The sequence below is a fragment of the Patella vulgata genome, chromosome 6, assembly GCF_932274485.2.
Source record: "Patella vulgata chromosome 6, xgPatVulg1.2, whole genome shotgun sequence".
Lineage (NCBI taxonomy): Eukaryota > Metazoa > Mollusca > Gastropoda > Patellidae > Patella > Patella vulgata.
This window is the reverse complement of record NC_065884.2, coordinates 45,369,215-45,381,965: the sequence shown is the minus strand read 5'-3', so window position 1 is coordinate 45,381,965 and position 12,751 is coordinate 45,369,215. Positions and strand designations below refer to the sequence as shown.

At 34.7% G+C, this 12,751-nt stretch overlaps 1 protein-coding gene across 2 annotated transcripts; it reads left to right on the top strand.

Moving 5' to 3' along the window:
* The first annotated feature begins 13 nt into the window (after window positions 1-13).
* LOC126823400 (U6 small nuclear RNA (adenine-(43)-N(6))-methyltransferase) lies at window positions 14-10,495 on the top strand. Of its 2 annotated transcripts, none has more exons than XM_050552217.2 (8): window positions 14-104; window positions 1,379-1,715; window positions 3,266-3,406; window positions 3,775-4,033; window positions 6,982-7,051; window positions 7,428-7,517; window positions 8,206-8,337; window positions 9,843-10,495. In XM_050552217.2, exons 2-8 carry the CDS (start codon window positions 1,400-1,402, stop codon window positions 10,398-10,400), a joined length of 1,566 nt encoding a protein of 521 aa, XP_050408174.1. In that variant the 5' UTR covers window positions 14-104; window positions 1,379-1,399; the 3' UTR covers window positions 10,401-10,495. The 2 variants fall into 2 exon arrangements, with proteins under 2 accessions (XP_050408174.1, XP_050408175.1); XM_050552218.2 differs by lacking the exon at window positions 14-104 and adding an exon at window positions 274-369.
* The last annotated feature ends 2,256 nt before the right edge of the window (window positions 10,496-12,751 follow it).

Here is a 12,751-nt window from a genome sequence, read left to right as displayed (position 1 = left end):
ATTTCACTTCGCGATAAACTGCGTGAAATTCCGAGACATAAAATTCAAAATGTCTGCGCCCATGAAGTAAACAAACACTTGTTCAACCCGTGAACTTTCTGCTGGTAAAAATTATTTGCTTTGGTTTATAAACAATAGCTATGTTTTATAGAGAAATATTGAGCTGTCCGTCCAGTATTACCCCAAAATGTCTTTGTCTTGCCGTAGGACGAAAGAAATTTCTTTTTTTTTTCAATCGCAAATTTAAAAGTTGACAATAATTACCTCCCTTTACCTACAATTACGAAAACGTACCGTTTTCGTTCTCAATTTAGAAAGTACATTGTCAGATTAGGAATAAGTACTAACAGCTGTAAGTAAAGTAAAAAGGTAAGCTTCTATGGGTGAAAAATCGTTTTAGCCCCCCCCCCCCAAAAAAAAGAAAGAATTGCCGAAAAAAACCTTAAAGCCTTAGGGCCTATTTAATTATTTATCTGAATCTGATCTGAATCTGAATCTGTACGTCGCAGGGCCTGTTACAGTAAGGACGCGACGGGAGAGTGAGTGCATTATTTTCTTGATAGAGCTGATTTAAAGCTCTCTTTTATTTGTTACTTAGGGGGTCGGTAGCTAAATGGTTTAACATGTGCGTGTTGGATCATAAGGTCTGACATTGAGTCTAGTGCCATGGTTTCAATTCTCAGCTTAATTGTATGTGACAAGGAGTAGGTTTGCTTCCACTGCGAATTCAGGTAGTTTGTGTCAGTAGAGGTTAAACCCCCAGCTCTCTCTCTCTATCTCTCTTCTTTCTCCATTGTACTTTTATTGTAGATTTACATAAAAGGTCAAATAGGCCTATTTTCAGCTGGAAAGATTGGGGTCATAACAGGAAAAACTCTATCAATGACCAGCATTACACAACTTTCCGAAGTCACACACACACACACACACCCACACCCACCCACACACACACACACACATACCCCTCCCCCCTTTCATTGTGAACGCAAAAGAGGCTACAGTTTATTAGAAGTCTTTTTCAAATTTGGTGTGAAACATTTTGGTCATGAGGGAACGAACCCTATTGATATTCAGTGTTCTGTGACACTTGTTCCCCCTTTGCCGAAAGGCTTGTAAAATGGATAAAGCATACAGTTTTTATTATATTCCTTTCAAATTGGGCGTGAAGTATTGTGGTTATGAGATAGGACAAAAACGCTGTTTATTTACTTTAAGACCCCTTTTTGCATGTACAATGTATGTTGGTTAACCAGGTCTGGTTCCAAGCCCTTCAATTAGTGTTTATATTTTAATAATGAAATTGAATAACTGGAATAAAAACTATTAAATAATAGTACTTCAATAGCAGTTTAAAATAACTTTTTTTTATTTTTTGCAGGATAAGCTATAATAATACATCATGGCTCTAAACAGATTTATGCATCCTAGAAATCATTACAGAAACAATAAACCCGATTTCAGTCAACTGGCTTTGAAATATCCAGAATTTGCTGATCACTCAACACAAGATTTAAATGGGAAAATTTGTTTAGATTTTAAGAAAGCGAATAGTGTTCGCATACTTACTCAAACATTGTTAAAAGAAGATTTTAACTTGAATGTAGAACTACCAGATGACCGTCTAACTCCTACCTTGTCCTCTAGATTGAATTATATTCATTGGATAGAAGATATATTTGGTGATTCATATAAAGAACTTAGAGGAATTGATATAGGTTTGTCATATTTTTGGTTGTGGATTACTTGGAAATAAAAATCAACATTAAATTTCATGACCCAAGATTTCTGAATTTACTTAATCATTTTAAATGCCCACATTTCAGTGTGGTCATATATTGTTGTAGCCCCTGTCCACCCATCCAACTTCTTGTAATCACACAAAAGCTCAGACATTTTTAGGTTTTTTTTTTCAAACGTGCTGGGCTTATTCAACTAAATAGACATGAAATTCAGCATTATGCATCAATTAATTATTGTCCTGCCATCAAAACCTGCCATGTCCGAAATTTTAAGGTTTTTTGATGGCGATGTGAAGATAGTCATAATGTTGAACCGCATCAAAAGTCATAGTTGTGCATCATTTACATGTAGCTGCAAATTAGAACTGAGGAAGTTTGAAAAAAAAAGAATAATTACATGGTTGCAATGTCAAAGGCAAAGACCCTTAATTTCAATAATGTTCATCTGTGTCCCTTGTTTGAACTTTTTATTCAAAATGTTTAGATTCTTTGGTACACAAATTGTCCCCCGCCTTTCGAAGAAAGCAGGGGGCTATTAAAATGTGTCCGTCCATCTGCCCGTCTGTCTGTCAGTCCGTCACACTTTTTGGGATACAATAACTCTCCTTCTAATTGAGCTAGAATGTTCAAACTTGGTGTAGATGTTTATTAGGTCAGTGCCTTGATGGAGTACGAAGCTGAGAATTTTCTGCTTAGGGTAAGCAGAGATAAGCAATTTGATTGGTTGGTACTTTGGGACATGATAACTTTAGTTGTAATTTAGTGAGAGTGAGGACACTTAGTGTTTAGTTTTATCACATCAATACCTTGACTAAGCTTGATAATGAGCACTTTTTGCTCAGGGTAAGCAGAACGATAAGCAATTTGATTGGTCGAGACTTTGGAATACAGTAACTCTCCTTCTAATTGAGGTAGAATGTTCAAACTTGGTTTAGGCGTTCGTCAGGTGAATGCCTTGATCTAGTTTGATGATATTAACAATGTCTGCTTAGGGTAAGCAGAGATAAGCAATCTGATTGATTAATGCTTTGGGGCATGATAACTTTGGTTATAATTAAGTGAGAGTGATGAAACTCCAAGTATAGATTAATTATATCATTACCTTGACTAAGTTCGATGATGAGAATTTTCTGCTTAGGCTAAGGAGAGAAAAGCAATTTGATACGTCAAGACTTTGGAACATACCAATTTAACTCTGCTTTTAATTGAGGTAGAATGTTTAAACTTGATGTAGATGTTCAGTAAGTGAATTTCTTGACTGAGTTCAATGATTAACATTTCGAGCTAAAGCTAAGCAGAGCTAAGCATTTTCATTGGTCAATGCTTTAGGACACAATAACTTTGATTCTATCTGATAGAGAGTGATGAAACTTAGTGTATAGTTGATAATCAGTTTGATTGCTTGATACTTTTGAAAAAAATAAATGTGCGATAAATTAAAATGTGTCATCTATTTATTTTGAGATTTAGGCGGGGGACATCAGCCTCACTGTTGGCTTGTTATGAATTATTTGGTTCTTTTTAAGGTACCGGCGCATCATGCATTTACCCTATTCTTGGATGTAAAATAAACAACTGGTCATTTCTAGCTACGGATGTAAATGAAAAAAATTTAGAATATGCAGATAAGAATGTCAAGGGTAATAATATGCAGACCAAAATTCAAGGTAAAGACATTATATAAACCGTACATGTATATAATATCAGATCCCATAATTAAATGTTGTATCTTTAGATTATGAAAATATTGATTTAATAAATATTGTTGGAAAAAAAACAAGACATTATTAAAGATGTTAATTGTCATTTGAGGGATTTTGTTTTAAAGTTTTTGACCTATAAGCTTGTTATTTGTAAGATTTTGAATCCTTTGCAGTCTAAAATACTGTGAAAGTTGAATCTCTTGAAGGAATATCACTAATATCAGTCATAAAATGGTCCAGTTCTCAGAACATTTGAAATACTCTGTAGACAATATAAAATAGTCAAATTAAATTTTAAATATTAAATGGAATATTATTGTTGCATATTGTAGTTGTAAAAGTTGAAGAAGGAACGTGTATACCACAATTTGTTTTGTCAAGTGATCAGACCTATGATTTTGTTATGTGCAACCCGCCATTTTTTGCGGATCACATGGAGGCACAGGCTATAACAAGCACACGTAAAGTTAATCGGCCAGATCCTCCATCTATGAGTACAGCTGAAGATTGTGAGAGCATTGTACCAGGTGGCGAAGCACAATTTATTAAACAAATGATTCAAGAATCTTTTCAAGTCAAGGAAAAAATAAGGTTGGTATATTAGTTCTTTTTCATATTCATTAGTTCCTGCACATCATACATTTACTATCAGTGATAATATTTTGTGTTCAGTAAAATCTTAACACTGTAGACTGCTCTCGTTGGTTCCCGTATTTGTGTTTTCTCTTTAAATGTATAGTTGCAGGGCCTGTGCATGAGGCATTGTATGCTTACTGTTTTCCAAACATCTCAACAATTTTGGTTAACTTGGGCAATTCTTTGGATTGAATGTATTTTTGTGGGTTTCATCATACATATACATGTAGCTTTATAATGTTATTAAAGCTGTTAAAATAAGGCACAAGGCAGTGTAAGCTTACCTTTTTGAGAACACCTGATATCACTTCTCATTTTGTTTTGTTTTATTGTATCATCATGCACAAAGCTTTACATTATAATGCTATTAAAGTTTATACAAGCGGTTGCCATGCAAGATACGCCCATACTTTGCAAGAGCTCAACAAAGAACCGATTTTTCGTACAATCAGGGGCCATAATCCAAGAAGGTACGGTCAGATATGCGTGAATATCTACAGGAACCTAGATCTTCGGGATATAAACACATTTTAAGTTTCATCAAAATCAGATAAAAATTGTGACCTCTTGAGGGTCCACAATCTTGGTATTACATACTTTTAATTTTGTTGGGCAGTTTCGATCTGATTTTTACGGAATTCGATCTGAACCATCATTATGGTGTAACGGTGATATACTTTAACAGTTTTTAAAATCGGATAAAAATTGTGACCTCTAGAGGGTCCACAAGCTGAAAACGCAATTTTTCGTACAGTCGCCATAATCTAGGAAGTTATGGTCTGATATGCGCAAATAGCGAAAGGAAATTTGTTAAAAATAAAATTTGTTTTATTGTATCATCATGCACAAAGCTTTACATTATAATGCTATTAAAGCTAAACAAGCAGATGTCATGCAAGATACGCCCACATTTTGGAAGAGCTAAAAAAGAAGCGATTTTTCGTACAATCAGGGGCCATAATCCAAGAAGTTACAGTCCGATTTGCATGAATATCTACAGGAACCTCGATCTTCAGGATATAAACATATATTTTAAGTTCACGAAATTCAAACTCAGCCGTCATTAGTGTGTAACAGTGATATATTTAAACATTTTTTAAAATCGGATAAAAACTGTGACCTGTAGAAGGACTACAAGCTAAAACCGTGATTTTACGTAAATTAATGGCCATCATCGTACAAGGCACGGCCATTTTGTCAGGCAGTTTCGGCCTGATTTTCACGAAATTCAATCTCAGCCATCATTAGGGTGTAACAGTGATATATTTAAACATTTTTTTAAAAATCAGATAAAAATTGTGGCCTGTAGAGGGACTACAAGCTAAAAACGCGATTTTACGTAAATTAATGGCCATAATTCAGGAAGTTACGATCTGAAGTGCGCGAATATCGACAATATCCAAGAACTTTGGGTTATAAACATGTATTTCAAGTTTCATCAAAATCGGATCAAAATTGTGACCATTAGAGGGTCCACAACCTTGATATACAATATTTTTACACTATTTGCGTACTAGGGGAGGCCATTTTGTCTGTAGGTTTTGGTCCGATTTTCACGAAATTCTAACTCAACTGACATTCGGTGTAACTATTTTTGAACGTTTTTTTTTAAATTGGATAATAATTGTAACCTCTAGGGAGATCACAAGCTAAAAATGTGATTTTTCGTACAATCATGGGCCATAATTCAGGAAGTTACGATCCGATATGTGCGAATATCGAAAGTAACCAAGATCTTGGTTTATAAATATGTATTTTAAGTTTCATTAAAATCAGATGAAAATTGTGACCTGTGGAGTGTCCACAAGCTAAAAACGTGATTTTTCGTACAATCAGGTACCATAATCCATGAAGTAATGGTCCGATACATCCCAATACCAAGTTTTGTCAAAATTGGATAAAAAAAATTGTGGATGGACATCCGGACGGACAGGGGCGACAGCATAATACGTCCACATCAAAATGTAGGCGTGTTAAAATGAGTCATAAACAAGTTACCGGTAAAAAGTTTACTTCTTACCGTCCTTTTACTTACCACCTACTGTTTGGTGATACTTACCGTATAAACTTGCAGGTTTGTTTACCTACCATTCTTGTTTGTTTGTCTACACGTATTGTTTACTCCCCGTTTCTCGATCAACTATGCCTATCAATATACTGTTCTAAATTGATTATACTAAACGTGTACTGGTGGGTTTTACTTGACGTGTTTTGATCTACATAACTTACCATTGATGTATAGATATTTAACTTGTCTTAATACTAATAGTGTGATAATTAGTGCCTCTTGATAGGTGGTAATACTTGTCCTGATTCATATCGTGTACTTAATATTCGTTCGTTCGTTTCTAGAGTTTAACGTCCACTTCCACCTAAGGTGATATTGTAGACTAGACTTAATATTAAATATTAATGATTAATATATGGCATCTACCAACTATGTAACACCATCGCACGCCAGATGCCTCCCATTCCAATAATATTTTCTTTCTCCTCCTACCACAACCAGAGTTTCGCATACCCCTTTCTGTATTTATTCCCCAGATGTATATGACAAGGAGTAGGGTCGCCTGTCCAACCTTGTGGGTTTTCTCCGGGTCCTCCGGTTTCCTCCCACTGCTAAAGACCACTACACCCAAGCGAATTATTGAAATAAAATTGAAACATGTGTTAGTCCCGAAATGACCTAGTTTGTGTTGAGTGAACGTTAAACCCCATTTTTCTCTCCTTCCCCCCCCCCCCCAAAAAAAAATTGTATTTTCACTAACCATAGAAATACATCATGTTATATATAACAGTATACAGGTTACTCACACATCATTACTCTAGTAGCAACTGTAACATGTTGATTAAACAAAGTACACAGTTTTGTTTATCAATAGCATTATCTCCTATTTCTACAGAGTATTTACTTCAATGGTGGGCAAGAAAATAAATGTATCAGTGATCAAAGAGGAACTTAAAAGGAGACAGGTATGTTGGTGTTTGTCTATAGTGCTCTTTAATCTTTATAAACATTGTTTCATAGCAATACTGTTACAGAAACATGGAAAAACTTCCTGTCACACATAAGATAAGTAGATTCAAGTTTTGACAACTAAGAAACACTGAAGGTGAGCACAGATTTGTTCTATATAGAAATTTAGAAATAAAAGTTAATGACAAGAACTCTCATAGGTCTTTCTTTCCTTTGACTTAATAGGGCATCTTTGATAAGTCTTATTTTTGTACAAATGCTGTCCTCAAAGGGCATATTTTAGCAATAAATATCTTTATATTTGATTTAAATATTAATTTTGTCTACATCAATTCAGATTTCAATATATTCAGATCAGATCTTTTATTTCAGATTTCGAATTTTTCTACAACAGAATTTTGTCAGGGTAAAACAATGAGATGGGGCATTGCATGGACTTTTGATACAACTATTAAATTCCCAGTACGTTCTATCATATTATCAATATATTAATTTCTGGTACTAATGTTGAAATTCATCATTTGCCCCCACAGTGGTGCCTGCTCCATTCTTAAGGTACAGAATGCAGAGCAACAGCATTTAAACAAGATGTCTGCTAAAATTGGTTGAAATCAACCAAATGCCTGAATTGTACTTCCCCTACTAAGCACCACTTGCCAGATTTGGTTGAAATCAAAAAATCGGTTTGGGAGAAGAAGTTGCCAAAGGATGAAGGCTATTCACTATGACATTAGTTTATATTTTGAACTATATTCATTAAAGTCTCTGATCGCCATTTGGGGGATTCTTAATCTATTGAAAACTATAATACAGTATTGTGAACATTGAATCACTAAAACGAATATTAGTCCAAAAATGGTTCAAGTGAAAATTATCAATATTTGGCATCCACTGCAGATAATATAATATAGGATATGGTCAAAGTCATCCAGCACCAACTATAATTTTAATCCTATTGAAGATTATCCATCACGGTTATTTTGATTTTATTTTCTTAATTAAATAATCAATATGAGTATATTATAGCATGGAATGTGCCATCAACAAAGAATTAGATATTGTCCGAAAAACAAATGACAATCAGGGACTTTTAACTTGTATTGAGAATCATATTTATAAAACTTGAATCTTCTCTTGTGTTATATTTCAGAAATCTTACTTTGAGAAAAAGAAGAAAGGAAATTCTAAGTTAATATATGAAATACCAATGGATAATGGTATAGTGATTTATGATATTCAGAATATGACAGCTTATATTATATCACAACTACAGGAGCTCAAGGTATGCTTTGTTTTCTTGATTTTTATGTGTACATAACAGAGGCTGCGGAGCGGTTTTTGAAGTAGGGGGTCTGACAATTGAGGGACAAAGTCCCAAAACGTAAGGGTAGCGACACAAGAGCGTGTTGCTGCAGGTGTCACAGGTGCTGGAAGCTTCAGACGTGGGGTTTGGGCATTGGGGCCCCAAGAAAATTTAGTATTTTTAATGTGATTTTTTGCATTTTGAGTGACTTATTAACATACACGGAAATGTCACCGAGATCAACCTGGCAGACAATAAGCCAGCATACTATAAGGAAATCAAGCTTTCACAGTATAAGAAATTCACTGGACGACCATGACTGTAATGAAATCTTGTGATTGGTATGCACAGTCACACATTTCTTTCGACAAAACGATAAGGATTTTTCTTTCTTTTCTAAAGTGTGCAATCATGAATGTGCCAAGAGAAATAACTGATAGATTCAAAGAACCTAGGAAACATACTTTCCAATGATTATAACACGATAACTGGATTTTTGTATTAAGACCCATATTTTGACATTTTAAGTACTCGCCATCGCCCCCACCCCCCTTCTTGTAATCAAAGTACCATCCAAATTTGATTGTTTGTCAAGGTTAAGTAAATTTCTTATAGTGTGCCAGGTAATTTCCTCTTGTCGTGTGGTGAATATCTTTATAGTGTGCTGGCTTATAGTATGCAAGGTTGATCTCTGCATTGTTTTTGTGTATGTTAATAAGTCACGTGATATCCTAGATTTGCATAATAATATCAAAGATAGCGCTGTGTATAAGAATGCTATGCAGAAAGCATGTAGGACAAATGAGATGTAGCAGAGCGCAAATGTAAAATGTAACGAGAAATGTAAAATGCTGACACGTCAAAAACCAGCATTTTCCAATAAGACATTTGTCATTTAACTTGGCCTTTGAGGTATTTTGACTTTATTTAACTTGGCCTTTGAGGTATTTTGACTTTATCATTACATTTTACTTTTTTACACATAATCAATCGACAAGACATTTTAGCAGAGCATTTAATATTGACAGCGATACTTAGGAATTGTTAATATATGGCGGTTTAATCCTAAATATATGTGGGAATGCAAATTTTATAGCAGTTTGAGCATACATTATTTTCATCACTTTTTTGACAAATGTTTAATTTAAATGGACCATTATGATATAAATGAAGAGGTGTGGCTTTTTCTCAGCCTCTTTGACAAACAACTTGGGTTTCCATACTAAATACATTCTTGATAAACAAGACAGAAACCGTTGGGATAACCAAAGTCATGAAATGAATAAGTAATATTATACTGAACACAAAAAAAAAAGCAAGATTCCAAACTCGAAACATTTCCCAAGAAATTGACTGACCATTCGTTCAGCATTATCTGGAACTGTTTATCATAGAGATGTTCTATTGGCCAGATAAGGAACTGTTTATCATAGAGATATTCTATTGACCACATAAGGCACCGTTTATCATTTGTTTTGTTTTAGGTTGAGTATAAAGAGGGAAAGAGAACAAATATAAATTCATGTGTTACTATGACAGCCAGAGTAAATAGCTGGTCAAACCAACGACGCAAACGCAGACTTGAAAAACAAGGGCTAAACAAAGATATTGAAGAAAAAAAAAATAAAACCCCTGAAAAATCATCTTCTGTTAACAGTGTCATAGTTCATGAAATAAATGGTACCCTTTCCAATAATAAAGCAATTGAGGACACAATCATTGATGATGATAAGAAAATAAAAATTGTCAAAGAAACTGTAATGGAAACAAAAAATATTAATAGTGCTAACATTTCCTCTGATGAAATCCCAGTGGAATTAAAAACTAACAAGACACCTAGTACCTCAACTGAATCTGTTGTTAAAACAAAATCTGGATGCTTGGATGACACAAAGAAAAATCATTTAGTGAAATGTAGAATAATACTGAAGAAAACGGATGACAGAATTATGTTAGAAATAGTTGATTTAGATGGTGATAAGAGAGAACTATGTAATCAAATATTGCAGTATTTTAAAAATAAACTAAAATCACAAGCCTAAAATATAATGTAATATTCAGAATTTGTCCCCTTAAGATTACTTTTGTTTTGAAGATCAAGAAGACATAACATTAAAGGAATTTGTTAATAATTTGGTCTTATTTATATCTTAATAAGCAAAAGGTACAACTATTCTTGTAGATTGATTGATGGATGTACAAAGTTTCATAAATGGGAGCCATGGTAGCACAGTAGACATTGGCTTGCTAACCTGGAGGTCCCATGGTCGATCCCTGCATTGGTCATGAAAGTTCATTGGGACTTTCTGGCCTGGTTCCTCCTTGTCAGTGGTGCAGGACAGAGGGCTTGGCAAGGGACAACAGTCATTTGGATAGTACAAAAACCTGAGGTACCATGCACACATTGCCGTACACATAAAAGAACCCTTGGCAGTTAGAATTCAATATAAGAGTAGGCACTATAGTGCCACTGTCTGGGCAAAATTTCCCTCATACGTATGGCATATGATCATCTTCATTAACACAGGGATCGAACACAGAACCTCCAGGTTAGAGAACCTTCATCTTACTGAGCCACTGTGGCTCCCACAAAAATCAAACTCATTAAGATTTTTGATCCTTAAAGATACCTTCATGCATACAAACTGTGTGATTTGATGATATATCTGGACTAAAAATATATTCAAACTATAATTAATCTATCAAAAATTTGCTTCAAAACTCAGTATTTGTGAGGAGATACCCCAAGCTATAAAAAAAAATCTGTTTTTAGAAACCATGTTTGTCACCTACCTTGATTGAGGGAGGGCCCATTTTTCAGAATGTATTTGTCATTACTTACTGTCCATTTACTATACATAGTGAGGCCTAAGTAAATTCTTGATTTATTTTGCTGTAATAGGTTTACATCCATCAATGTTTCCAAAACAAGCTATCCATTCGATCATGAAATAACAACCACTCCCAAAGTCAAGCTGGCAGACAATAAGCTGTTGGGTTTTGCCCAGTGCTTGCCCCATGGGTGTTTTTTGGGTAATCCAATATTTTTATAGTAAGATTGGGCATCTATACTTTCTATATATACCAAATTTGACAGACTTTTAATGGAAATAACCACCCAATAAATACTTTAAATCAGAAAAAAACTTTGGTATATGTATTACATGCTTTGCCACTATTTGAGTAATGGGGTGGGGCCATTTTAACAGGAAGTTTCAGTCTGATTTTCACACCAGCGGCTGCCAGGCAGGATACGTCCACATTTTGCAAGAGATGGATAGAAAACAAGCTAAAACAAAAACAATTTTTTGTACAAGCTGGGGCCACAATCCAGAAAGTTATGGTCTGAAATGCACAAATATCAAAAGGGACTGAGATTTTTGGAATATAAAGATATTTTTAGTTTCATCAAAATTGGATAAAAATTGTGACCTCTAGAGAGTCCATAACCTTTGTATTACATACTTATACACAATTTGCGTACAGAGAGCTGCCATTTTGTTGGGCAGTTTCATTTCGATTTTTCCGAAAATCCAATTCAACCTTCATTATGGTGGAATCTAAACGGTTTTTAAAATCAGAAAAAATTTTGTGACCTCTAGAGAATCCACAAGCTAAAAATGTAATTTTTCGTACAATCAGGGGCCATAATTCAGGAAGATATGATCCGATATGCGTGAATATCGAAAGGAACCAAGATCTTTGGGTTATAAAATGCATTTCAAATTTCATCAAAATCGGATCAAAATTGTGACCTCTAGAGTGTCCACAAGCTAAAAACGTGATTTTTCGTACAATCACGGGCCATAATCCATGAAGATATGGTCCGATACATGCCAATATCGAAAGGAACCGAGATCTTAGGGTGATAACCCTATATTTCAAGTTTCATTGAAATCGGATAAAAATTGTGACTTGTAGAATGTTCACAAACAAATTGTGGACGGACGGACAGGGGGGCGACGACATTATTACGTCCACATGAAAATGTGGGCGTATAAAAATTCGAACTCATCCACAATTGTTTAAAAACACACTTTGTTGTACAAATTGTGGACGGACGACCATAAACGTCCACATTTCCATGTGGACGTATAAAAATTCGAACTCGTCCACAATTGTTTAACCAGCGGCTGCCAGGCAGGATACGCCCACATTTTCGAGAGATGGATAGAGAACAAGCTAACAAGAAAGTGATTTTTCCTACTATCAAGGGCCATAATTCAGGAAATTACAATTCAATATGCGCGAATATCGAAAGGAACTGAGATCTTTGTGTTATAAACTTACATTTCAAGTTTCAACAAAATCGGATAAAAATTGTGACCTCTATAGGGTCCACAACCTTGATATACCATATTTTTACGCTATTTGAGAACGAACGGCGGCCATT